The sequence below is a fragment of the Solanum dulcamara genome, chromosome 12 (genome assembly GCF_947179165.1).
Source record: "Solanum dulcamara chromosome 12, daSolDulc1.2, whole genome shotgun sequence".
Classification (NCBI taxonomy): Eukaryota; Viridiplantae; Streptophyta; class Magnoliopsida; order Solanales; family Solanaceae; genus Solanum; species Solanum dulcamara.
Genome location: NC_077248.1, coordinates 67,195,193 through 67,222,642, shown reverse-complemented (window position 1 = coordinate 67,222,642; position 27,450 = coordinate 67,195,193). Strand labels below are relative to the sequence as shown.

Sequence of the window (27,450 nt, the reverse complement as noted above, 5' to 3'; positions counted from 1 at the left end):
TAATACATATTTATGGTATTTGCTATAACTTATGAGATGCAGTTTCTGTTAATTTTTTTTTATCTATTTTAATGTGTGTTGCCATTTTTGATATTGTATATTCTAAAATTTGTTGAGACTTACCAGTTATTTCTGGCAAAATATTCTGTCTTAGCACTATTTTTCTTAAAGTTAAGAAATAGAAAATTTGTTTAATGACCAAAAATACACATGTTAACAAATTTTAGGAACCAAAACTACTCTCAAAAGTATATTTAGGGACTATTTTGAACATATCCAAACATAAGTTACCATTTTTGCCATTATCTCTTATTCCTCATGCATTTCCCACCTTTTCTTTCTATTTCCCTCTTATTTTTTTAGCAAAAAATTCCTTACAACTTTTAGCTGTTCAATTGGTAACCTTCATCGGCGACGATGGCAGCTCCTCAACTTCAGGCCAATTTCCGATTCCGATGTTTCTTCGCTTCCCAACGCCCATGGTAATAAGCATTCTCATTTCTATCTGATTTCGATTGCCTTAATAAATATATTTTTTTTTCAGAATTTTTTTGTTGATCTAGTTGCTTATATCCAGAAATCGTTAGTTTCAAGTGTTAGATTTATGTTTATGTCAAAATTGTATTTATCATCATAAAGGAGTAGTAGTTAAAAGTAGAGATAAGCCAGGATTTTAAGTTTATGAGTTCTGAATTTGCCACTTAAGCATATTTAATGAATTTCTCAATACATATACAGTATCTAAGCAAAAACTATTGGGTAGTTTGAAACCATACCAAACATTGTAGTTCCGCCCCTAGTTAAAAGGACTACATGCTCGGACGTAGTAGGTGTTTGATCATAGATTCCAAATATTTTTCACATTATTAGGAATTTATGGAGTTGGGAGTTGTAGTTGTGTTTGCTTATATTTTTTTGCAGAGAATATTTGAAATAATGTTCATGTTTGAATATACTTAAATACAACTTCAAAATTGAAAAGTGAGTTGGCAAACAGGTTATAAGGTGTTTTCTAAATTTGAAATGCAGCTTCAAGTTGGATTTGGATTTAACATGGCCAAACATCAATTTACAAACAAAGTGAAAAATTATTCCGTAAAAAAGTGAATATGGCCAAACGGGTCCTTTTAATATCCTAAATCCTGGTTTGTGGTAGTCCTATGTTCATAATAAGGTGTTGCTTATTGAGATTGAACATCTTGTTAATAATGCTCTGTGTCATAATGAATTTTCTCTGATGGAATTATTTGCGTAGACAAATTCATGTTATTTATCAATGGTTAGAGCCTAGATTTTATAAACTTGATGCAAAATGGTCCGGTTTATGAGATGTAACCGCAACACTTCTTAGTACTGGTTTTCTTAACATCAATAAAACATTCCACGGTCATCTAGATCACATAGATGTCTTTCGATAAAGATAGGTCATTCACTGCTTCTTCCTCAAACAAAAGAAGCATTTGACTATTTTATGCAGGCTCCATTTGGCTCGCAGGATATAGCTTAGCTAGTAGAGATCTGCTTCTAATAATATCTAGCCTTGTTCCTATGTTGTTTTTTTCCCCAGAAGTGTTATCCCCGACTAGCAAATTCACTCAGTCTCATTGAATAAGCAAATAGTTGAATTGGTTCAATTGCATGGTGCCAACGAAATCGAGTGTGATAGTGTGAGACAACCTACTTTGTCTCGTTTTATAGTTTACACACTTTTGTATTGCCACTTCATACTGCCTATTACCATCAAAAAAAAAAATATGGTCTGGTTTATGGATGAAAGAAAATTTTGATGTTTGAGAGAAAATGCAGAATATGACAAAGAAAGAAGAAGATTAGAGGTCTTCTGCTTCATCATACTTGTAATTTTGTAACTTGTTTATGCAAACAGTTTTGGAAACACTGAGCAATGTAAGAAATCAAAAATGCATCTACTATCGGTAAGGAGGAGTGGTTAAAGATACTATGTGCACAGATACTATGTATTCCGCCTCTGTTTTTTGTGGCGGTCCTATGTTCATAAAGGCTGTTGTTTTAGTTATTGCTTGAACATGTTGTTAGTTACGTTAAGCTCGGTGTCATTATGATTCGTTTTTTCTGATGGAATGATTTGAATAGACAAATTTATGTTTTATGTTTTTATCAATGGTTAGAGCCTTGATTTTATAAACTTGATGCAAGATTGTCCAGTTTATGGATGAATGGAATTTTTGATGTTAGAGAGAAAAAACAGAAGATGACAAAGAAAGAAGAAGAAGATTAGAAGTGTCATCTGCTTAATCCTACTTGTAACTTGTTTATGCAAACAGCTTTAAAGACACTGAACAATGTAAGATTGATGTGCCTAAAAGCTCAGATGAAAGGATACTATCCCTAAATATCAAGAAGTTGCTGAGAAGGTCAGTTCTGCAACTTGTTGGATTGAGTCCCATCTTCACAAGTCTTCGTTCTGGCTTATCTGCACCAATGCAAGAGATGAGAGAATCTGATGTTATCCGGTAAATGTTGTTTCCATTTCTTTTCTGCTTTTCATTTGGTTGCTTACCTCCACAATTTAATTGTTTATCTGGCCTAGATAAACGCTGTCATTATTTTAATGCTGTTGTTAATTTGGATTTGAAGTATTCAGGACCCTAAAGCTTGATAGTGGAGTGAGGCTACAAGGTATAACCCTTTTTATGGTTATACAAAAAATATATTCAACTTGTTCTCCTAATCCAGTTTTTTAATTAGCTATACTTAGAGCTAGATCAACCCTCGCCATAGCCGTGCCCATTGCTACTCCCTCCGTTTCAATTTGTTTGTCTTAGTTTGACTGTGCATTGAATTTAAGAAAGTAAAGAAGACTTTTGAATATTGTGGTTTTAAACTAAAGATATGTATAATGTACCAAATTGTCCTTTAATCTTGTGGTCTTGAATATGCTATGTGAGATATTTACATTATTTTTGGAAGAACTAAAAAGGGAAAAAGCTCAAATATATTATCGAACTTTGGAAAAAGGCTCATTTATGCCATCTGTTAAAAGTTTGGCTTATTTATGCCATTGCCATTTGAGAAAAGGCCCATCTATGCCATTATTTTTTAACTCTGATTTTGTAAAATCATTTTTACACGTGGCCAATTAATTCGGCCACATCATTATTATTTTTTTTTTTAAAAAAGCCAACCTAACTCAACAAGACCCTGAACAACTTTTAACACTTTTTCAATTGGAGTTTTGAATCAAATATACTCTTTTTGCTCCTTCTTCCTCAAGAATACAAGAACACCAAAAACTCCCAAATTTACAACATTTTCAATTCTTCACGAAATCACCTCAAATTTCAAGAGTAGCGTTCCTCCGAACTAGATACCAAAACTCAATGTCTTTTAAACTCGAATTTAACCTAACTCAACAAGACCCACTTGAAATTTCTTCAAAGTTTCGAAACTTCAACTTCATTTTCTCCACAACTCCAAATCACTTGAAATTTTGAACATAAAACACTAGGGAACAAAAATCTAGTTTCAAAAACAACAACAAAAACACAAATCAAAGCAGATTTTCGAAATTTTGATGACTGATTTTCATTTTTTTTGGAATATTTTTTAATACGGGTGGTTTTTTCAATTCCACAAATGATTTTAGAATTTTGGATTTTTAAAAAAATAATTAATGATGTGTCTGAATTATAATTGACCACGTGTAAAAAATGGTTTTGCAAAATCGGAGTTAAAAAATAATGGCATGGATGTTCCTTTTCTCAAACGGCAAAAGCATAAGTGAGCCAAACTTTTAACGGATGACATAATTGAGCCTTCTATCAAAGTTTGATGGTATATTTGAGCCTTTTCCCAACTTAAAATGAAAGTAAGACAAACAAATTGAAATAGAGGGAGTATTTGACTAATTAATGGACAGTATAGCTCAACCTCCAACTTAGCTTGGCTTGTTTGAGACAACATCATCAATTCCTGAAATCTTAATTTGGAGGGAACACTCAAACTAAATTCTACAAGTAAAACCAAGTCTTTCACAGTTCCAAGCTGATTCTAAGAAAAATGACTTCACATAGATAGACAGAGTTAGGCAAAGACATGCCCCCCCACACAAAATATCTAACCAGTTGGACTCAATCTCAACAATTTTGAGATATATTAATAGGCTTATGTTTGTTGAATAAATATACATAAAGGATTACATATATGTTCAAGATATTCTTGAAGATTATATGAGTCATGAAGAGTTTGCACGAGCTTGATTTGGTTAACAATCAAAGTAAATAGTCTGCTGTGTGTTTGTATATTGAAAAAACAAGTCAAGGTTCATTTTACATGAGTCCAATTGAGCTTTCTTCACGACTCTTTCGAATATTCTATAGCTCGAGCTCAAGTTGTTATAATTGAATGGAGTGTGATCACTTTCTTCCATGTTTGGCAGGCAGCAGTTTCGTGTGTTCAATATTTGGTGCATGCATACAACATTTAGGATATGAAATTGTAAATTTTGACCCAACGAAAAAATTAAAGAGGAAAAGCAGCTTAAAATAACTGTTTAATCATCTTCTTCCTTACAGTTTAATGTTCCATTTCATCATTGATGTCATAAAAGCATAATAACATTATGCTTGGAAGGGGGCACATCAAGCCCGACATGTCATTCTTGTTTCAATTCTGAGTATTAATGGTTTGTTGGGTCTTCTGAAGATATTGTTGAAGGGGAAGGACCAGAGGCTCGCGAAGGGGATATCGTTGAAATTAATTATGTTTGCCGACGATCAAATGGATATTTTGTCCACAGGTACTGTTTTAAATAAAGATCAACTTAAGAAAGTAAGAAAATTATCTGGGTGCTTGTTGAAAATATATTATATAGAAAAAGGAAAGAGCGTCAGGTTATGTTTTGCTCCTCCAGATACTTGTTCATCAGTAAATCTATGTCATACTTTCTTCTATTCTGTGGAATATACATTGAACTTTTTCATTTTGCTTCAATGTAGTACGGTGGACCAATTCAGTGGAGAGAGTGCCCCCGTCATACTTCCTCTGGATGATAAACAGGTCATGGTATTTGCTAGCTTTGGGCTTAAAATAGAAATTCTAAAGGTCAGACAGCAACCTTCCGACTTCCATTAAGTGGCATGACTGGAAGGTCCATTGCATATTGACGCCATTTGTGCCTTTAAAATGGGAGATATATAGCGCTTGTGGTCCAATCGTGCCATGTAGTTCATCAAACAAGGTTAATAGGTAGATTCTAGACAAGTGTTGTCAATGTGAGAATAAATGTATTGTTGTTTCTACCTACCTTCTTGCATTTTCTCTCTCAAGAAGCAACATACTGGAGAAGTCTTGGTACATACTTGGTCCCACACACAAAAAAAATGAAGAAGAGAAACTTAGTAATAAGCTAAATTAGTAATAAGAAGAATAACCGCCAGCAGAAGCTGTTGTCTTGCTGAGCAACGTGTACTGTTTCAGATGCAAAATTTACCCTACCATCAACTGGTGAGATTAAATATGTATTGTGCTCACTGATTCTAACATTATGTCTTTCCATTAGTATAGATCACCTCCTATAGTAGCTGCATTACCCTTTTTTCTCCTTCTCTTCCCATTCCATCAAGATGGGCGAGGTTAAGGATGTCTGGGTTGTCTATGCCTTCTCACTATAGTAAGCCACCTCCTATAGCTGCATTGGTCCCTCTTCATTCCATATGTCTATGTTGAAGAAGAAGGGGGTGGGGGTGGGGTGCATAGTTGATAATGAACTGATTTTTATTCGTCTTACAAGTCTCCATGAATCTCAGCAGATAATAAAAGGTCTGAAAGAAGTCCTTATTGGAATGAAGCCCGGAGGTTCTTCCTACTCCCTTAAAAAAAATTCCCGTTTTTCAAATTATACAGTTCTAGGTATTTGACTGTAAGGCCTGTACTGCAGGAAAAAGAAGAGCACTGATACCGCCTTCCGTTGGATACATCAATGAAAACTTACAGCCAGTACCTGAAGAGGTATGTGTTCCGCGGATATTATTAGTAGTCGTAGTATTAATCTTTTAGTTTCTTGTTCTTCAATTTCTGTTACTATTTTTTTTTTCTTATTCTTCGATTATAGTATTCTTGTGTTATAGATACCTTCTTTTTTTCCAGAATACTTTGTCATGCTATCTTTAGTATTTTGTCATGACTTCTTCACTTTCGTTATTTCTTTTCTGAACTGCTTTGTTATGCCGTTCCTTGAGCTGAGGCTCTATTAGAAACAACCTCTCTACCTCTCAAGGTAGGGTAAAGTTTGCATACACACTACCCTCTCCAAACCTCACTTGTGGGATTACATTGGGTATGTTGTTGTTGCTACTTTTGGTAGCTGGTATCCTACGCTCGTCTCCCAACTAACTGATTCTATGAGTAATTCTTTGGATATATTTTTGTCTGGTTAATTGTAAAGTCGAATTTGCAAGGAATTCATGTTCCTCTCATGTTTTTATAGTCGATGTTATTGGTTCATCAGCAGATATTGTTTTCTTGCAGTTTGGACCAAGGCGTAGCCTTATGTCTCACATGAAGGAGCCTCTAATTTTTGAAGTGCAGCTGTTGAAAGTTCTATGAGTACCATATGAATGTTTAGTGATTAACCATCCTATGTAAGTATTTTTAACCAATTAACTTCCATTACTATGATCTCTTGAAAAATGTATTGAGTTCCAAAAAATTTTAAAAATTTTCCTTCATGCATGTGTTTGAGAATTTAGCTTCGAGAATTTTTGCCAAGATATGCCACACGGGGTTGTTCTAAAACTGGTTATCCTGGGTTATTTTCCATTTTTAGAGGAAGTTCTACATCGACAATGTAATTGCTAAAAGATAGTGATAGTCGTGAAAGGCTTACAATCTCTTGGAATCCATGCAGACCTAGTAAAATTGGATACAACATAAGAAAAAGATCTATGTAGGCGATATTGAGAAAATGTTCTAATCATGTTAGCATGTTTACTTAAGGTCCTACGTTTTAGAGTCTTTTAGTCTGATAAGAGATTCATGTATCTTCTAGTGCCCTTTTTCCATGTACTAATATTTAGCTGAGATGAGCTTATATGGAGTGATACTGTCAGTGACAATGAGGCTCCCTATGATCCAACTTTATTGTGATTGAGGCATTATGCTAATTATTCATTAGAATGTGAGGATTTAGCTTCAAGAATGGTTCAGTCGATGGAATGTAACAATCTAGAGATCTCAGGTTCAAATTCAACGATAACATTCAAGCATGTAAGTCCATTTCCTCGTGAACATATTTACTTGGTACTTGTATTTCTATCGTAGGTCGTCCACCGAGTTATTGATAGTGTGCAAACTGATCACAATATCACCCATCCAAGAAAAAGAAGATGGTCACCACGCTCCATTACAAATTTGACATTTTCCCTACCAAGAAAGTGTAGAACTTGGCAATTGTGCTTTTTTTTTCTTTTTCCATATGGCGTTAGGTATCTTTATTGAAGTTTGATTAAATTTGGATTTGTGCATTGTAGGATTCATTTCTGAGGACGATTCCCAATATGGTTTTATCAAAATCATTTTCAGAGACTTAAACCTGAGATTTTTATTAAAGGTTGAAGAATTTCAACCGTTGAGTACAAGCCTCCATATTTTTTTTTTGGTTACATTAGAAACACTATAATATATCACATGACTCAAGTCTGTAAGCATCTCCCTAAATTAGCAAGTCCCTATCGGCTATCTACATACTTATCTATACTTCACAAAAATAGTAAGTCGACCCCACTTGTATTCTAACTAAAAATGTGTTGGATTTTGAACCATTTCTAACTAATCTGATTAGTGAAGTACAAATATTTTTGATGGTTGTTGATCAAAGATTTTGAATTCCAGTCTAAAAAAATGAAGGAAAAAAACTTTTTGAAAAAACGTTGTTACTCTTTTAGTGATGCAAATACAGATTAATCAAATTAATGGGATATAAATATTCGATAGTTGATGAAAGATTTCATGTTTGAGATTTAAAAATGAAAAACTTCTTGAATGTAATGTCTTTACTCTATCAGTGAATCTATAAGAGATACAAATTTAAGTTAATTTGACTAATGAAATATAATATCTGATGGATTAAAAAACATAAAGGTAGAAGAAATAAAGAAGACTTCTCCTAATTTTATGCAAAATTGAACAAATTTGTCCTCGTAATATGCGGTTAATTTGCCCTCAAAAGTGTGCAAGTGGGACTATTTATGCCCTTCAAAGAGGGCCAATCTCTTAAAATGATGACACATATTAAGATTTGATACTAATTGATTTATTAATTTCGTAATTAGTTAAGTGATGAAATCATTTAAAGTACGGGCATATTTGAACCAGGTATTTAACGCTAAGAGCGTAATAAGTTAAATATTGACGAAGGGTGAATTTATTCAATTTGGCATAATACAAGAGGACCTTTTCCGTTAAATATAGGGAAAGAAATGGGGTAGACTAGTAGATTCACCAAACTTCAATGGCCCAAAGTCCACATCAATAAGACAGTGGACCCCACATATGCGTGTAAATTGTAACGGTTCACCTCTTATCATCATTTCGTTTCCGTACAACAATTTTCTATTAATTTATATTATATAAACTATAAAATAGCATAAGTGTAAATTCTAAAATCTTATAATTAAAATATGTTGACAAATATAATCAAAGAAAGAAATGTTTAATTCTAATAATCATAATAACACAATCTTGTCAATCTAATTATAACTTCAACTTTTTTGAAAAAAATTGATAAATATTAGTTTCTTTTTTTAACCTTGTCTGGTGTCTAGGTGCCGGGGCTCCAATTCATTTTTACTCGAAACTTTTTAGTAGATATCTTAGAAACATTCTAATAGCCCCTCCCACACAAGTCATGTATACCGCGGCCATCACTGTAATTTCAACAAAAATATCAACACAATAATACATCAAAAAACGCTCCTTCTCTGAACTTTCCCCCCTATAAATTCACTTGGGTCAGCACCAAAATTGTTTAAAGGTTCATGTGTGTATATATATATATATATATATATATATTGATAAATACTGCATAAAGATTACTGTTTTCTTGATTTTCTTTTCTTTTTCCAGTGAAAAGATCTTTTTTTTTTAGCTCAATCTACTTGAATCCAGCCATAAATGGTATATTCAAGAATCTGATTTTTATATATATAAAAAACTTTGCGTTCACATTAGCAGGTTGGTTTATTTATGCTCTTCAATTTTTGTCTGATTTCTTGTTGCAGATATGGATCCCCTTTTAGTTATAAAGCTAATATCTTTTATCTGTTGGACTTTATGTTAAAGATTTGAGTTTGGGAATTAGTTCTTTTATTGTGATAAATTAAATGTTTTTTTGTTATGTTAAGTGTTGTAGTAGCCCTGCCTTGGTTACATTTTCTTTTGAGCCGAGGTATATTGAAAACAATATCTTTATCCTAGCCTCTTCAGACCCTACTTGTGTGATTACATTGTTTTTGTATTAAGTGTTGTAGTAGTTAAGCAGGTAGAATCTTTATTGCTATTTATTAATTTTTCTGGTCCCTTTCCTCTCCTACCCTGAGGGTCCTCATAAGGGGTTAATTTGGTTGTAGAAAAGGAGCCATCTTTCTCGTACTTTTTAGCTGCTGAGATGAACTGAATTAAATTTTCAGCATTGTGGATGATCATTTGTACTCAATTTGAGGATGTTTGAGCTGGGATACAGTGGAGTCATGAATATACAGTATTTAGGAACTTAGGATTTAGATAGATTCATTATTCAATTTACCAAGAGATATAGGAATTAAGATGCTGCTTAATTGTTTTATTGGAAATTGAAACTCTAAGGTGATGATTCTGATTACTTAAATGGGATATTTCTGTAATGTATACGGCACATTGGGAGGCTGTTGAAACCTGAAGCTATTGCTTTCAAGATTCAGACTGGTTACATGTCAGTATACTGGAAGTTTCGTCTTTGAGTTGCAATCCTGTTTGGATCAGATTGTGTTGTGATTAACGAATTAAATAATCAAACGTGATGATTAGCATTCTAAGAAATCGAAACTTTGTATTTGGGAAATTTGTGAAAAAAGAAAAGGGAGCGGTGCCTCCTTTATTAGTTGATACTTCATTGGGACTTTAACAACCAAACTAGAGTCATGAAGCATCAATTACAAAATTGCTTGCCATGGGTCTGTTTTGAGTTGATTTAGACCCAACTCTAAGTTAATACTTCAGGAAATTCCAACGTAGTTTTATACATATACTTGACATTGCCTGGAGTAAATATTGAAGCAAGTCTTTTAGGCAAAAACTAATAAATAGAAAAAAGGTGGGTGCAAAGGTGACAGTTTTCTGAATATAGTTGGCATGTTCAAGTTGATGTTAACAGATGAGCTAAATTGCTTTTGGCTATGGCTAGATTGTGTTTTGCTTTATCTGGGCATGCAGCGACAAAGGCAAGATCTCTATATGTTGATAGATACCCGAGAGACTGAGTCCTTGGGGGAGAGAGAAAGGAGGCATTACTCCCAGAAAACGTGCAACCAACCTTTCCTTCCCGCTTCTTCCTACTTTTGACTTGTCTCCTGTGGTTGACTACTAAATTTGGTCAATTTTCATAAACCAAATGTTCTTGGATCTCTGTGAACATTAATGCTTGTCATGCTCATTATCTAATAATGAACTTGATTTTAAGACCAGTAACTATGTACTTTATTCATCCAAAGTGCATGAATATGTACAAGCAAAAGTGCCAAAAAGTATAAACATCTGTCTCAAAGTCAAGGAATAATGAATTATGGACCTTACTTGTGGGATTTACTGGGTATGTTATTATACTGTTTTGGCCTTTCTAAAAGAAAAAAGGAGTTATGTTGGACAAGATCTCACTTGAAAGGAGAACTTAATTTTTTTTAGAGTTTTGTCAGTTACCATCTGGATGACTATTTTGTGTTGTTGGTACAATGTTCTGTACACTTTTATTCCATGAGCTGATTGTTACGTAAATGCAGAGCCTACAATTAATAAATGGGTTCCAAAGCAGTTGAAGATTTGATACAGGCGTCATCAGGAGTACATTATTCTGGATTCCATTTAGAAGAGCCACATACTTCAGAGATTGAGCAACCAACAACCTTTATAGATGGAAGTGTTAAGCAACCCTTTGTCATAGGTATGTCGAGGCAGTATTATATATCTTGCTGTTGCTTGAGCCTTTTATTAACTAACTGTACCTTCGAGGCTATCATGCTAAGCTTAATCACCTAATTGTTCCTCACGCTCTTATATTTGATGAATTTCAGCGTACACAATTCTTTTAGCTTCTGAAACTAAGGACAACTACTCAGCCATTTTAGTTTTTATCACAAATATATGCAGAACAATTGATTTCAGTCATCATTCCAATTATTTTGGATGGATGCTAATGGCTGTTGCATCTTTAAAACTTAGTGAAGCTATACATGCATATGCTTGATCACAGTGGATGAGAAAATTATGATGTTGATTTTCAGATGGATAGGAAATCCTTGTGCTTGCATAAATATTATTCAATTAGTAGTTTGACTTAGAAGTCCAGACCAAGTTTTATATGACTATGGCCTGGATTCATTTTTGTGCTTGATCCTTCTCTTGCCTGCTACAATGAATTTGCTTCTCTGAATTTGTTGTCTGATGTTTGGTCAAAATAGTAGTTTGCCACATTGGTATGAGGAGATCTCTTGGGATTATGGTCAAAGATGGGAATGGTACATGTAACTTGGCCACAGTTCTGAAACTTAATCTTTGAACTGATTGAATTTTCATTCTCTTTAAGGCTATAAGTGCCAATTGTGTCTGCATCATCATGATTGTTATCTGTTTGAATCATTCCAGCTCTCTTAGTGTTCAACTAATCCATGCTCATATAAACTTTTTACCCTGCAGGAGTTGCTGGAGGTGCTGCGTCAGGCAAGACTACAGTTTGTGATTTGATTATTGATCAGCTTCATGATCAGCGTGTTGTCCTAGTTAACCAGGTGGGTTTTCTTCAGAGTGAAGAAAAAAAACTCCTTTCATCACTCTCAGTTTGACTGACAGAATGATCTTTTCCTATGCTTTTTTTTTTAAAATTTTTTATACCCTTAGGACCAACCTTAACCTTTGAAACTCGGGGATCATGGACCCAACCCTCTACCCTTCTCCACTTAAATACTAGATTTGGTTCGCTTGGCGTAGGGCTCGATCCCGTAACCTAGCCACAAAGTCCCTCAACCTTTGCCAAGTGAGCTAAGCTCTGGGGGCAGACATAATTGATAAACATTCACTCTTTGCTTATTACAGTCACTTCACCTTACTTCTTGATGACGTATAGGCTAGCTAGGTCCTATTCAATATTTTCTGTGGTGGAGGTGGGGTGGGGGGTTGTCTCCAACTTTCTAGTTTTATAAAAATTGTAAATTAATTAAGCTATTATTATATAATCTAATTATTCATAAGCACACTATCCAATTCTTTTTGCTAAGAATTTGGTGTTTTATGGCTATCCCGTGTGTTAGTTCTATCACCCCCCGTCTTTAATGTCAATAAAGTACATTTTGAGGGGAACTTAACTTGCATTTTAATACATTCAATCTGAAATTTCCTAGTTGTCTTCTAAGTTTTGCGGCAAAACGAATGTCAAGATATTGACTCGTGGATCTCAGCTCTTACGTGTGAAGTTCAATAAAATGAGTTCTTTTTGGGGCACGGCTTCATTGCTGAAGTTGTGTTCAGGAAAACCATAGGATTTAGATATTTGTCTGTCTTGCACTATTTTCAGTGTCCTCTTGCTTTATATTTATCTTAAGCTTGGGGGGGCCGGGGGGGGGGGGGATGGTTTATAGCCTACCAAGACTCAAACACTGATTTATTTGACTTTTGTTTCAATTGGCAGGATTCCTTTTATCACAATTTGACTCCAGAAGAACTCACAAAAGTTCACGAGTATAACTTTGACCATCCTGGTTAGTCTAGTTCTTTATACTCTGAGTTGAATACAAAGGTAAAAAAATTTATTTCTTCATTCCTTAGAGAAACAAAGAAATCATTTTCTATGTTGAAGTTTTGGCAATTATCCATTTTATCATTCTCACAGTTGCCTGTAGACCATTAGTAATAGGTTGCCATGAACTGGGAAGATTTGTGACTTGGAACATGTGTGCTACTGTGGTTCAGCTATTTAGGCCAATTAAAGTCCTTAATCTTATCAGAGGTCCCTTAAAACAATTAGTAGTAGCTTCTCAAAGTCAATCCCGTGAAATGAGTTAGTAAGGATTTGAACAATAATTACTTGATTTCACAGAACTGTCAACTCCATGGAGTTAAGGATTTGAACAATAAATACTTGATTTCACAGAAGTGTTAACTTCGTGGAATCACTTAATAAAGAGATATGTACTTAGTTTCATAAATATTAAAAGTCACTTTATGTTCTAGAATAATATCTGGGCTAAGTTTTATTCTTCTTTCTATTATTGTGTGTTCTATTCAGATGCATTTGACACCGATCATTTGCTGTGTGTGATGGAGAAATTGAAGCATGGGCAAGCTGTAGATATTCCCAAGTATGATTCTAAGAGTTACAAAAATGATGTATTCCCTCTTCGAAGGGTAATGCCTTATAGCATGGCGTTTTCCTCTTATTTTTATAATTTTCATTCAGCTTGTACTGTTACATGGACATCAATCTAATTTCTTTTAAGAGTGTGTCAATTTACATCATCCATCTGTTTGAACATTCTTTTATCTGTAATCCTAACCTGCCTCAAAGGGAAAACAAGGAAGAAAAGGAGAAAGATAACATTCCAATGATTTGGAATATAGATACTCTTCCTGATAGACGTGTGGAAAGCTACTGCCTGTGGCTAATTTTATTTTTTTGGATACTGAATCATCTAATGTGTCACTAACCAATTTGACTTAAAATACTTGGTAGGTCAATCCTTCGGATGTTATAATTTTGGAAGGCATACTCATTTTTCATGATCCTCGTGTCCGAGATCTAATGAATATGAAGATATTTGTAGATATAGGTTCTTTCCTCACCTTTCCTTGATATATCTTTATGTTTCTTGTATTAGATACTGCTTGTTGTTATCTCATCTGGATTTTTTTCTTACATGCATCTTTTCTTTTCAATTGTTTCACCTAAAAATGATAAACCCAAACTTCAAGCTCTAATGGCATAATACATAACTATGACCCTTAACTTGGCTTCAGCTGGCAACTCTGACCTCTGACTTTACGAGTGCACAAGTAAGCACTTTAACTATCCAAAACTTGAACAAACAGATACATTCGTCCTACATGACAATTTTGTGTCCTACGTGTATTGTGCCACGTAGGAAATGTGTGTCTACTTGTTCAATTTTATACAAATTTAAGTGCCTACTTGTGCACACCCAATATTGGAGGGCATAAATGTGAAATGAGGCCAAGTTAAAGGGCATATTTATGTATTATGCCAACACTAATTAAAATTTTTGTTCCAGTCCTTTATTTGTCTAGACCACATTATATTTCTCGAGAAGAAAAAAATAATTTAGTAATAGGAATACTACTATGTTACATGGATGTATGGGTAGAAGCACCAAGTCTATATTGATGCGGATTATTGGAGTTATTTTTCTTATTTTTTCACAGCGTTTCTTTTTACAATTGTTGTCAGCTCTTCCTATTGTTCGATTTGCCGATTAATCACGAGGATATAGCTTCCGATTGTTGTTCTGTTGCATGTCTACGGACATCTATGGTGAATCTTCTACTTTTGTGGCTTCATAATTTAAAATTTTCAGTGCAGATGCTGATGTACGCCTTGCAAGGAGAATAAGACGAGACACTGTTGAAAATAATAGAGATATTGCTACAGTACTAGACCAGGTTAGTTGAGCTTTATTTGTTTTTTGAAATAATTTGCGAGTTAACTTTGCTGTTTCATATGTTCCTCCTCTTTTTTACTTTTTGCTGTTATTGTCAGATTTTTGTCGAGGTATTAATTTATTTATTTTTTGTATTCCCAACTTCCAACAAACTGCCAATTGTTATTAGAAAGATCAACAGATGGATGAATAATTTTCTTTGTCCTGCTTCTTTTCTCGCTTCATGTCTGTGCATGCACCTTGATGCTGTTCTCGACGTAAGGTTCTAACATGACCTTTTCAAAACTGACCAATTGCCCAAAATTCAGCATAATTCTTTTTGTAATTTGTTTTTTTTCCCAATAATGTAATGTAATATTCGTGCAGTATTCCAAGTTTGTCAAACCGGCTTTTGATGACTTCATTCTTCCAACAAAGAAGTATGCTGACATTATCATTCCCCGCGGTGGAGACAACCATGTTGCAATCGATTTGATTGTGCAACATATTCGGACGAAACTTGGTCAACATGATCTTTGTAAAATATACCCTAACTTATATGCTATTCAGTCTACTTTCCAGGTGCTATTTCCATCTTGTTGCTCTAGATATGTTCTAGTTCCCATCTGTTTCAGCTTCATCTTGCCAATTATCTGTTCCTCTTCATCTTGAAGTCATTTTTTCTGTTCTTCAAGATCAAGCTTTTACTTTCTTCTAAAGGTTGTTATTTGTTTCGTTTAGATACGTGGCATGCATACACTTATCCGTGATGCGCAGACGACAAAGCATGATTTTGTGTTTTATGCTGATAGATTGATTCGTTTGGTAAGTTTTTCTTTCTGACACGGTAATCAAATTAAGTTTTTGACACGAGAAAGCCAAGTCTTTCTTTTCCCTTATCTAAGCCTCACTGTACCAGGTTGTTGAACATGGACTAGGACATCTACCATTTGGAGAAAAACAGGTGATCACTCCAACTGGTAAGCGCTATCCTTGTGATGCAATACTCATGCCTTGTACTCAGAAATATTTTGATTTCTTCTATTGTTGTAGCCTATTTGGTAAGTGTTAGTTAGAGTAGGTTAGAGTCTCACATTGGTTGGGAAATGGATGGGTGGTTTGCTTATATGGACTTGGGCAATCCTCCCATCACAAGCTAGCTTTTGTGGTTGAGTTACGCCAAGGTGCCATATTATTAGAGCCAGGTCCATCCCCGTTTGGACTCTTTGTCAACGCTCCAGTTGGGCCTAGGCGTGACGGAGTGTTAGAATGTGCCCACATTGGTTGGGAATGGATTGGTGGTTTGCATATATGGACTGGGCAATCCTTACTTCATGAGCTAGCTTTTGGGGTTGAGTCATATCCTTACAATAAGGTGTGCCTATATTTGGTGTATGGACCAAGCTAAATGCTATTGTTGTCTCAATACATTTACACCTGGAATTTTTTGCCAACTCTTCATATAGTATGTTGTGCTATCATTTATTTCAATACTGATATGGCATGACTGACGTGGGACAAGACCCTCATGGACTATAGCCAATGTCGTCATTTGTTTCAGATTTTTTTATTCGTGTTTTTCGTCATATCCCAAGTTAGCCCTTTTCTAGCATGAAAAATATGCTTAAATAAACCTGCCTCTGTTGACTGCAGGATCTGTATACAGTGGTGTAGATTTCTGCAAGAGGCTATGTGGTGTCTCTGTAATTAGAAGGTAATTATTGTTTGTCTCCCTTCATATTTCTTCATATATGAATACGTGAGGGCTGTGGGCATGGGATGGAATTTCTGTTCTTGTGTCTACATATCCTTATGTTTGTGCGCTATATTTAGATGCATTACTGAAAATAATTAAGGATAGGAAATGAGACTCTTTATCTTCTGAGAAACTTGATGGTTTGTCATTTGATCATGGCAAAGTTGCATTCTCGAATTCTCAACATGAATACATGCTACTGAGAAGATTAAGATTTAATGCTTAGAGTAAATGTCAGCTAAAAAGGTTTATATCAGTAGGGGTTCCTTTCTTCTAGTGTGGGAAATCGATATGCAAAATATATACATGTACTGCAATTCTAGTCAATATTAAATTTGACATGTTAATCTTGAAAAATAAAAGAAAAATATGTATTGTTAGGTCAGTCGAATTATAATTTCAAGTAATTGATGACAGTTGTAATTCATTCCGAATCAGCTGGTTTAATGTTGTTGAATGTATGCGTTGTTTAACTAATCATCTTCCTTTCATGTGTTTGAAGCCTTTTATTTTGATACCTTAGAAGTGACCATGTTTGCTTCTTTTCTGCCTTTGAAAGTAGATTTCGTGATTGCTACGTTCTCTTTACTAGCCATAAGAATTTCAAATTTTGTGCAGTGGAGAGAGCATGGAGAATGCCTTGCGTGCATGTTGTAAAGGTATCAAGATAGGCAAGATTCTTATCCACAGAGAGGGCGACAATGGTCAGCAGGTTAGCGATCTGCTTTGTCCTTCCGAATCATTACATTGTCATTTGCTTTCTTTCATTTTTAAATTTCTAATGCATTTTCCTATTAATGGCATGAATAATGGCGTAGCTGATCTATGAAAAACTACCCGAAGACATCGCACAAAGGCATGTCCTTTTGTTGGATCCTATCCTTGGCACAGGTTGGTCTATTTTCAACAACACCCTCGACATCACCATAACTTTCTTGCACAAAAAATCTAGATGCAGTATATCATCGAGAATTGTCAATTTTTTCTTGACCAAGTAGTTGCATAACCAAACCTATTATGTAACTGTCTGCAGGAAATTCAGCAGTTCAAGCTATCTCTTTACTGCTTAAAAAGGGAGTCCCAGAGTCCAACATTTTATTCCTTAATCTTATCTCTGTAAGTTTACTGGTTCATCCAATCTTTTGGGTTTCCTTTCTACAAATATTGATTATCATAGCGCGTAAACAAGTAGAGCTTCTAATGCAACATTATTCTGGAACCATAACTTGTGTGTTGTTCTTAAACCAGGCACCACAAGGAGTTCATGTGGTCTGTAAACATTTTCCAAGAATAAAGATTGTGACATCTGAGATAGAAAATGGTTTGAACGAAGAATTTCGTGTTATTCCTGGAATGGGGGAGTTTGGTGACAGATATTTCGGAACAGACGATGACTGAACATTGATTGGTGGTCGTGTTCCATCTCAACACATCTCTCAATCACAGGAGAGAAGGGAGTCAGTTTGAGCATGATGTGTTCAAGCTTTGTACATTTTGAACTTGTATTCGACTACAGTTGCCCTGGAAATGCAGTATTCAAACATCTCGTACATTTGAGTCACACTCGTTTTTCTTTCCAGTCACAAGAACAAGGATGGCACAATCAAATTAGTTCCATTATCCGAGAACGGACTAAGACTTGTGATTTGAAAACCAAGTTAGAGACTACTAGACGTCCTCACAATGATTAGGAATCAAACAGACTCCTTCCCCCTCTTGGTGGCACAACTAAGAGAGTTGATAAGCAGAAGAGTAAGTATTATAGCAAGGATATAGTTACAGCTAGTTTTTACTTATGGATAGTAGAATGCAATGTATCGAGGACACGATACAACATACTCAGTATAATTCCACAAGGTCTAGAAAAATCTAGATATATGCAAACTTACCCCTACCTTTGCAGGGTAGATGTTTTCAATAGATCATAGATGATTTCAGTAGATGTTTTCAATAGATCATAACGAAGCATAATCAAACCAGGATAAAAAGAAAAATAAAATCAAAATAGTAGCGGATCTTAGGAACTAATTGGTTTAGATTACTACTTCCACAGTTCTTGATAATTCAAATACATGAGTTGAGAACTGGCCAACTATAGATTCACCAGAATTGAAAAGGAGAAACCATGAAAATAATTGGAAAAAAAAAGTGGATCTAATAGAAAGATGTGAGCAATATGTGAGGGGGAAAATTACATACTAGGAAGTAAAAGAAAATGAAAAATTGAAGTGTAAATGACTGAATTGCAGGTAAACTTGAAAATAAAGCAAATTTCCTTTCATGCATAATGTTTAAATTAACATCCAACCAACCACGGAACCAAATAATTCACCTTGAATACCACTCCCTGCCAAATCCATCAGCAGGAAAGCAAGGTTAATTTTGTGTCCAACAATATAATTTCAAAGACAAATTTGAATGCACAAAAAATGTTTTTGAGTATACAAATTACGCCACAGATCTTAATTCTATGACAGAAAGGATAATAATAATAATGATAATCAACCCCCAAATAGATATCCGGCTGCTTGTTCTTCGTTACCATCAAAAAACTTTAGAGCTTGTATTACTGCCTCCCTTCCAAAGCCCAACTCAACAAGCTTTGCAACTTTGGCTTCAAATTCAGGTCCCTGTAGATAAAATATCGACTCCAGATTTGAAATAGCACAGAAAATTTATGAAGGTTGTCAAGGAACAAATTAATCTATAATTTTACCTGTGTTGAGTTCCCACCGGCACTTCCTGTGGGTCAAGACAAGGTTGAACTATAAGTAAATGCAATTCAGAAGAGGGAAAATAAAGATAGCTGTAGAAACAACGAAAAGTAAGAAGAAAGAGAACTGAATGTGATGTTAACATGACTCTTCCTAGATCATATGAAGTAAATTATCTTACAGAATCTTGAATCTTTGGGTGAGGAGAAACAGTTCATATCACAGACAAAAAGTTGAAATGATCTAGGTGGAATATCACAAATATATTTGGATATTGAAGCTAACCAGAAGGACTTCCTTTTGTAGGATCAGTCTTCTCCGTTGCTCCAGATGTTGCCTGATACCGCAAAGAACCAAGTTTAGCGCTGCTGCCTTGTTAAAAGAAAAAAAATTCCAGGAACAGCACTGCTCATAGAACGTCAAAATTTCTGATTTAAATATTTAGAGGAAAACAATGCTATAACGGAAGAATATGATAGGGCTGCACAACCTTAAAGATTTAGAAAGTGCAGGATAACATGTTGCACCATCTTTAGAGCAAACTGGCTCAAACAACCCCAAGGAAAAAACAATTCATCAAGAATGTCATAATTGTAGAAGGAAAGAGGCCACCCCAATCATTTTATCAACGATTCCATTAATTTCATAATCAACTTTATCTTTTATGGCATAGAGTGCATATCACCACAACTGCACTCAATTTGTACAACAATAGCTCTTGAAATAGGTTAAATTTTTTTATCATTTATAGTTCACATTAAACTACATGCAGCATAAAGTAGAGCCTTACTCTCATCCCCAGTACCTACTTCCAGAGAATGGAAAAGGGAAGACACTAATGTTGAGTCCCGGAAAAAAATACGTATTAAAAACAAAAAACAAAAAATGCCTTTACCTGGGCTCCTGAGCTCGAAGCCTCCTTGTCGTGCCTTTCCTCATCAAGAAAACGACCGGGAATATCCTTCTCTGAAATTCGAAGTACACAAAACTTAGTAAGAGCTCAAACGTAGTAGTATCCAGTACCAAAGTAACCAGGAGCATCACCAACCATGTAGAAACGGTACAGCAACCTCCCCTCCGCCAACTCTCAAGACATTGTCCTTCAGATCAATCATGCACTGCAAAAGCTCATTACCATTAGATTATAAGATGTATTGAAAAGAATAAAAAAAGGAAAAGAGAGAGATGTTACAAGCAGGGCAAGAAAGTAAACCTGGTGCTTGCGAAGCATATCAAGTCCAAAGAGAAATTCCATATTGGGAGAATCCAGCACCACAAAAGAACAAGGGTAGAATATTTTCCCAATCTGCCATAGTTAACAGTAGCAAATTGAAGTGAAACATGTTAAAAGGGGATCTTCTTTTTCTTTTGAAACTGAATCATCTTTAATAAAAGATATGTAACCAGGGTTAAAGTAACAGAAAGATTATTTATAAAGAAGCCAACTGTGTCGCAAGACCTGCTCTATAGTTTAGTTTCTGCCCGTATTAACAGGGCATCTCCTAGGAACTTATCATTAATTTGAAGGCAGCATATCCACACAGCTTCTCATTAATTTGAAATCTTTCATTCACTAAAACAAATGCCATATGTGTCTGGTTGAACAAAATAATCCTTATGTATTATAAGTAGAACAACTAACTATCACCGGCTGATTACTGGGACAAGTCTTCAGAAAAATTGATTTAAAGCAAATAGCCAATAAGCTAAAACTACTTACAAGTTGCAACTGTCAGATTATTAATTATTTGACTATTATGTATAGCTATATGTTATGCATAAAGGTTAGTGTGTAGCTTATTTAAGATTTAGACTGCTAGCCATAGAAAGGACAGTTAGCATCAGGAATCCAGATCATAAAATTGAACACTACTAAGACAGTACAGAAATAGAGAAACTGGAAGAACAGAATATGGAAAGCACTTGACAGCAGCAGAATTTAGTCACCCAGCAATCTATTTAATTTCTAGTCAGTGCAAGAGAAAATAGAAAGGACTCATCGGTAGACCAGCTACACCAACTATTTATGGTTAGGAACAACTGCATCTGTTGTATACTGTCAATGCACTTGAAGTACAGACACAAGACTGAAGTAGCCCATGAGCTCCAAGGACGTAACAAACCTTGATTGGAGCAACATGAATACGACCTAGTATCTCTGTTTGACCAACTCCACGAGCAATGCCTTTGTAGCGTGTATCTAATAACCTTAACAATCTGCAAGGGAAGGGGTCAGCAGTGATAGTTCACTAACCAGGGCTATCTTATCCCTGGAATTTGGAAAAGAATAAGCAGCAACAAACACCTGTTACATTTATTGCTACATTATTCTGCAGTAAAAAAAACCAAAACCCTCAATGTCAAAGTGACTAATGTATTGCCCTATAAACTTCTACTGTTTGATAACCAAGAAATCCCCAAGGGATAAGTGGCATACGGTTTAAAACTCAGTGGATGATGGGCCCACCCATCTACACTAGACTTTTATTTATTAGTTATTCACTCAACTCCGTCATCAAGCTAATGAATACCTCCTGACTTATTTAGAAATTTTCAAGATAGTTCTGAAATCTTATAAATTAGAAAACGGATATGAAAAAGTAACACTATAATACAGGTGAGTAGTGTGTTGATGTGTTCCATACTAGAAGAGAGCAAATATGATTTTCAGAACGAAATATATTTCCAGAATAGCCTTGAGTCGCCATACCATGTCGATGAAAAGCATGCAGTCTTAGTGCCAGACAGTCTACAGCAGGAGTTAAAGATTTTGCATGCTGTGCTTCTATAATGCATGTTGAATTTTTTAATTTGTCTATTGTTATTCTTCTGACATTCTAGAATATGAATTTTTGAACAGCATACCTCAATTAAAAATTCAATTAAAAAAACGAGAGGAACTCTTCTCGTCTCCCTGACTTTTTCTTTTGATATCTCTGACTAACACTACTCATCAATTTATGTGCTTGCAATTTATTTTCATTTTTTATAAAGGTAGGTATTATGCTTGTTATATAATAATCATTTGGGCTAATAAAATATTACAAGGATCAAACAAGTTACTATCAACAACACAACACAGCCTCACAAGTCATACCCACAACGTTCTGCACAGCTTTTAGATATAATTGTTGACTGAGCTCCACTATCCACGAAAGCCTAAACCAAAGAGAAACAAAAATATCCCACTGAACCAAACGTAACAAGATGTATCAAGAAGATGGAACACATTCAAATCAAAATCCCTACCTTTAGAGCATGACCATTTACCTCCATGTCAACATATAACATAACCTGAATAAGACAAAAAGTTAACACAACTTTCATTAAAACTACAGAGAGAATCAATCTGTGAAAGGCATAAGGTGGTTTTCCATACCACAGTTCCAAAAGCTTCAGGATTGTATTCCAATGCAGCTGCCCAGTTTTCTTCAATTCCTTTCTGGAAAACAAGCAAAACATGGAACAGCTCTATGACAAATAGACCCAACTTCCATTGCATACTGGAAAGTTTTGCACTTATTGTAAAGACCTCACGGAATAAAAGAGAAAACTACTATAAAGTAGACGGAAAAAAATTTGGCAAGACTTCATGATTATGCCATTTTACTGCAATAGAATATGCGCAGAGAGTAATGATGATCCAGGACAAGCTCCACAGACTCTAGCAATCAATCAATCAATCAACCAACTAGGTCCGATCCCAAATTAGTTGGGATCGAGTGATCGGCTACGTAAATCTTGACTATATGCATCTTCTACATATGTTTCTTTTTTATATATATATTAATCAATCAAATCAACTACAAGTTCCGCAGACATCAAGACGAAGTCCCAGAGACTGTCAAAAATCAAAGAGAAAGGCTACCGATGATTTATACGTTGGTCGAATGATGATCCAAACAATATCAATATTCAGCATACCAGAGCTGTATGGAAGAGAAGCTCGTAAGAAAGGATCCAGTACTTATTTAACGGCATTAGTTCATAATTAGAGTGACTCAGTATAAAGCTACTTAATGTAATCAAATCAATATTTGATCAAATAATAAATGTCCCAATGAAGAAGTAAACCGCTTTCAGATATTAGCCTTTACATTTATCTATTACAGTGATAAATCATGCTTAAATAGGAACTGATTGTTTCCCCAGAAAAGTACAGGGCAAGAGAAAAAGTACGGTTGTTTATGGTCCATTCAAGCAAAAATAACCATACTAACATTTAACAATGTAAACAAAGGAACTATGAATGCTAATAGCTTGAAACACTGACCAGTACACTTCAGTTTCAAAAACATTGTAAAAACAAGGACGACATAAGATTGATGTGTCAACTAACCTGGCGAATTTGCTCTTCAATTTTCCTTTGTGCATCGACATCGAATGGATCAGCATACAGCAGTGCCTATGATTCAACATAGCATATAGTTAATCAATGAATATTAATCAATAATATGCCTCATTCCTAAATTAGTTGGGTCGGCTATACGAGTCTTCTTTATCTAACCAGCTTAATGCGTACCTAGGTGGGCATGACCCACCCAAGGAAACAGAAATTTAACCAATCAAATATGGATAGAAAGTTAAAGTTAGAATAATTAGATCAAATGGTTGATAAATATTGAGCAACCCTGCCTATTTAATATAAGCCAGGAGCAAAGCTTCAGATGGCAAAAACATAGTAAAAGCTGACCATATAGCTTTGGATAACACCTTCAAAGACTCGGTAATCCCTAATGTCACATTCTTAGTAAAATTTGCATAATAACCATGAACAGAATAAATGCTTCCAAATTGCGACATAAGGGAATTTCAAAATTCTACTCTTCTTTACAACCAATCACTAGCATTTAGTTCCAAGGCATCTTTTAGCAAGAAGTTATAAACCAATCAATAATGGGACTTCCAAAATTGTGGATGACAAGTACATTAAAGTACACAGAAGAAAAGATGGCAAAATTAGCAATAGAAGCTCCTGACCATCTCCTCTTCTTGACGACGCCGTAGCTCTGATTTATGCTGATGACGCAAACGTAGAAGCTCTTGCAGCCTATTTAGGTCATTCCCCAGGACAGCTTGTGCCAACTCAGGATCATTCTGCAAATTCAAACATCACAAGCTCATGGACCTCTGTATTATGAATTGATAGCAAACCAATCACAAGGTGGAGCGGAGAAGAACAAAATTGATAGCATTCATGTTCACACCAGATTGATCTAAAAAAGTAACACAGTATAAGAGGAATCCATCAGAAAGCATATGATCCCTCCCAGAATCTAACTAATCCTTCACTTTCCATGTAAGATCACAATGAAGTCATAATTAGCAATCATTTTTTCCAGAAAAGGTAAAATAAATAATTAGCAGTCATTTTAAAATCAGGCTGATCTAACAAAATTACAAAGTATGATAGAAATCTACCAAATAAATATGAAACTTCCTTTCAAAGTAAAACTAATCCTTCATTGTACCTATAAGATCGGGATAAATTCATATGTAACTATGTAAGGGTAGTTTTTCTTTTAATAATGCAGCACTGCACCAGATTGGAAATGTACGGATGTGAACTAGTTCAAAGACTCTGAGCAGGTGCATGTGTTGAAAATAGCAATCTTCAACAAATCTAATATGCTTTGGAACTTCAAATCTTTCTTAAACTGTTTTAGCAAAAGCAAAAAGAAAGGAAATGGTGAACTTGCTCCACCTGAAAAAGTTGGGCCATCAAATTTGAATCATTTCGTAAGTGTTGTTGGAAAGCTGAAGGATTTACTGCAGATCCATCTTGTTTGAAGCTCAAGTCATTTGCAGGTGCACTGAAATGGATTTATTTAATTGTTAGCAGAAGAACAAGGAGAAGATGTATTTGCGGGATGATACGGAGCAAAGGGGAAAGAGGAACAACATGGGACAATAAATAGCCAATAGAATAACGAAACATAACTTAATTGACGCACCTAGACAGGGATGCTGCACTAGACACCATCATCACCAAATCTCCATCACCAACACCTAAAGCGCTCAGTTTATCAGAATTTCTCATTTCCCTCCCATTGTACAGAAGCTGCTGTTGCTGCAGAGGCACTTGTGTCTGTTCATCCAACACATAAGCACAAACCCATTATAAAAACAAGTGTTGACTGTGTCTCCATCACAATTGATATCACAACTAAAACTTCATATATTTGAAGAGGATCCTTGGTGCAGCACTAGAAGTTGCAGACTATGTCACCAAGGTCACAGTCTCGGACAGTGGAAACAATCATGTGCAAAAATGCAAGGTAAAGGCTGCATACCTAAGACCCAATATGGTCCGGCCCTTCTCCGGACCCTACACATAGCAAGCGCTTAGTGCACCGAGCTGTCCTTTTCTATAAAGTTGTTTTTGTTTTTTTTTCTTCTTTGATGAAGTAAGGTATTTCATTAAAAGTCCTACCTTGGTAGGAGTAAGGTCTGCGTACACTTTACCCTCTCCAGACCCCACGTTGTGGAATTTCACTGGGTTGTTGTTGTTGTTGTAAGGTATTTCATTAAAAAGCATCAAACAGATGCAGAATTACAAAATAGACAAAAGGGCTCACAAAGAGCATAAGCAAATAGTTGTTAGCTCCATTACAATCTTCAAACTAGTACTAGAGAGCTAACAAAGTCAAGAAATTGTTCAGTGCTAAATACAGGGATAAATTAACCCAACTGAACTCTAGCTTTTAAGAGATTGGTTTGGAGTTGATTTTCTATAAAGTTTACACTTTATATAATCCAATATTCCAAATAGTTTGACACCATTCCATTAGCTACATTATACTATACAACTTTCACAAGTTTGGAGAGTTCAAGTTCATATTATACTAATATTTTGAACTTTGACATAATGTTCAACTAACTTTCAATTGTTCAATCAAATTTTAAACTTTCAAGCACAACCATAATCGTCATCTAATGTGAAATGGGACAAGGAAGAATTCCAACTGACCTCAACTTCCAGCAGAGCTTTCAGGTTCTCCACCTGTCGTGCACGTTGTGATAAACATCCTCAGCAAAGCAAAATTTAAGATCCAAAAGTATCATCAACAAATATATAAAGGATTTCAAGTTCTCCTTAAACAAATAGTTAAAACGAATAAAAATAATAGGAGAATAATGAGTGAATTACAGATTCGTCACGATCCACATCGAGAGTGACGATTTGTTCGTCAGTCGTCATTACAGTGATCTTCATCTTCCGCAATTCCAACTAAACCTGATTCGTTTATAGCGATGCTAATGAACAGCTACTTGAACGGACTTCGATGTGAAATTCTCCGGCGAAATTCTTCCCCGCCGGTTTCGTTTCTTATTGACGAATAAATTGCTGACTCCGATGAAGTCACCGGACGAATGACCTCTGAATCTTCTGATTTCCGACGACTTTGATTAACCGACGGCGACGAGAGACCGCGTGAGAAGTGTTTGAATTTGGATGGTAATATTATCCGGCTAACTTTTGGACTCCTTTACCAAGATATGTACTGAGCTAAATGCGAGGTCATGTGTTAATTCTATGTATAAATCTCAATATTAATATTTGAATAATAAATAATTAAGATGTTTAATTTTTAATAATATATAAATATATTTTTAAAAAAATTACCATTTTATGTAAATTAATAAAATATTTTTTTTAAATATGTACCATGATATTGGTTAATGATGATACTGTGAGTAGTAAGCAACGGGGATGGAGTCACCTTGAGTTTAGGGGTTTATTTGAATCCCATTTGGCCGAAAATTATGTTATCTATATATAATTAAAATATTATTTTATGAATATATTAAATGTCGAACTCTATTCAATTAATTTATGTGTCTACTCTTCAGATTTTGAACCCCTTAATGAATACTCCGACTCCGCCACTAGTTAGCAATGGTCATAATTGTCGGTATTCAGTAGTGATTGACGGTGGTAATTGGTGATGATAATTGATAATTGTGCTGGATGATACGGATAATTACTTATTGTAGTGGATAATGATGGTAATTGACGATATATGATTTATGATACTAATTATTCGTTGTAACAGGTGATAGTCGGTTGTGATGATGATTGATTGCAATAATTGACAATCGTGAC

At 35.0% G+C, this 27,450-nt stretch overlaps 3 protein-coding genes across 11 annotated transcripts; 2 read left to right on the top strand and 1 right to left on the bottom strand.

The window, feature by feature from the left end:
• Positions 1 to 319: 319 nt before the first annotated feature.
• LOC129877023 (peptidyl-prolyl cis-trans isomerase FKBP16-1, chloroplastic) lies at positions 320 to 7,817 on the top strand. Of its 5 annotated transcripts, XR_008763457.1 has the most exons (10): positions 321 to 482; positions 2,304 to 2,492; positions 2,624 to 2,658; positions 4,684 to 4,777; positions 4,977 to 5,082; positions 5,790 to 5,835; positions 5,918 to 5,988; positions 6,508 to 6,620; positions 7,300 to 7,414; positions 7,509 to 7,815. XR_008763457.1 is itself a non-coding variant. In XM_055952497.1 (9 exons), the coding sequence occupies exons 1-8, from the start codon at positions 418 to 420 to the stop codon at positions 6,583 to 6,585; spliced, it is 684 nt and encodes a 227-aa protein (XP_055808472.1). In that variant the 5' UTR covers positions 320 to 417; the 3' UTR covers positions 6,586 to 6,620; positions 7,509 to 7,817. The 5 variants fall into 5 exon arrangements, 4 of the variants coding, with proteins under 4 accessions (XP_055808472.1, XP_055808473.1, XP_055808474.1 ...); XM_055952497.1 differs by lacking the exon at positions 7,300 to 7,414 and having other exon boundaries at positions 320 to 482; positions 7,509 to 7,817; XM_055952498.1 differs by lacking the exon at positions 7,509 to 7,815 and having other exon boundaries at positions 320 to 482; positions 2,346 to 2,492; positions 7,300 to 7,502.
• A 1,000-nt stretch (positions 7,818 to 8,817) lies between these two features.
• LOC129876146 (uridine kinase-like protein 4) lies at positions 8,818 to 18,190 on the top strand. 5 transcript variants are annotated; one of them, XM_055951487.1, is made up of 15 exons: positions 8,818 to 8,987; positions 11,010 to 11,170; positions 11,923 to 12,014; positions 12,911 to 12,980; positions 13,508 to 13,626; positions 13,952 to 14,048; positions 14,816 to 14,895; positions 15,261 to 15,455; positions 15,615 to 15,698; positions 15,793 to 15,853; positions 16,527 to 16,587; positions 17,248 to 17,341; positions 17,448 to 17,520; positions 17,663 to 17,745; positions 17,878 to 18,190. In XM_055951487.1, the coding sequence occupies exons 2-15, from the start codon at positions 11,026 to 11,028 to the stop codon at positions 18,025 to 18,027; spliced, it is 1,404 nt and encodes a 467-aa protein (XP_055807462.1). In that variant the 5' UTR covers positions 8,818 to 8,987; positions 11,010 to 11,025; the 3' UTR covers positions 18,028 to 18,190. The 5 variants fall into 5 exon arrangements, with proteins under 5 accessions (XP_055807462.1, XP_055807463.1, XP_055807461.1 ...); XM_055951488.1 differs by having other exon boundaries at positions 8,818 to 9,010; XM_055951486.1 differs by lacking the exon at positions 8,818 to 8,987 and adding an exon at positions 9,053 to 9,153.
• Positions 18,191 to 18,879: 689 nt separating this feature from the next.
• LOC129876147 (protein DNA-DAMAGE INDUCIBLE 1) lies at positions 18,880 to 26,869 on the bottom strand. The gene is made up of 16 exons (XM_055951489.1): positions 26,494 to 26,869; positions 26,314 to 26,346; positions 25,298 to 25,431; positions 25,048 to 25,156; positions 24,324 to 24,440; positions 23,683 to 23,748; positions 22,723 to 22,785; positions 22,593 to 22,637; positions 22,441 to 22,502; positions 21,467 to 21,560; positions 20,557 to 20,649; positions 20,392 to 20,461; positions 20,239 to 20,309; positions 19,629 to 19,680; positions 19,346 to 19,371; positions 18,880 to 19,259 (listed from the first exon to the last, which is right to left on the bottom strand). The coding sequence occupies exons 1-16, from the start codon at positions 26,557 to 26,559 to the stop codon at positions 19,131 to 19,133; spliced, it is 1,230 nt and encodes a 409-aa protein (XP_055807464.1). The 5' UTR covers positions 26,560 to 26,869; the 3' UTR covers positions 18,880 to 19,130.
• Positions 26,870 to 27,450: the final 581 nt, after the last annotated feature.

Coding starts and splice junctions, on each gene's coding strand:
- LOC129877023 (XM_055952497.1), top strand. CDS start 418: ATGGCAGCTCCTCAACTTCAGGCCAATTTCCGATTCCGATGTTTCTTC. Junction 2,493..2,623: donor AGAGAATCTGATGTTATCCG/GTAAATGTTGTT, acceptor TGAAGTATTCAG/GACCCTAAAGCTTGATAGTG. Junction 4,778..4,976: donor AATGGATATTTTGTCCACAG/GTACTGTTTTAA, acceptor GCTTCAATGTAG/TACGGTGGACCAATTCAGTG.
- LOC129876147 (XM_055951489.1), bottom strand. CDS start 26,559: ATGAAGATCACTGTAATGACGACTGACGAACAAATCGTCACTCTCGAT. Junction 25,157..25,297: donor AGTGCAGCATCCCTGTCTAG/GTGCGTCAATTA, acceptor AATCCATTTCAG/TGCACCTGCAAATGACTTGA. Junction 24,441..25,047: donor TGATGGCCCAACTTTTTCAG/GTGGAGCAAGTT, acceptor TTGAATTTGCAG/AATGATCCTGAGTTGGCACA.
- LOC129876146 (XM_055951487.1), top strand. CDS start 11,026: ATGGGTTCCAAAGCAGTTGAAGATTTGATACAGGCGTCATCAGGAGTA. Junction 17,521..17,662: donor GGATCCTATCCTTGGCACAG/GTTGGTCTATTT, acceptor AACTGTCTGCAG/GAAATTCAGCAGTTCAAGCT. Junction 17,746..17,877: donor TATTCCTTAATCTTATCTCT/GTAAGTTTACTG, acceptor TTCTTAAACCAG/GCACCACAAGGAGTTCATGT.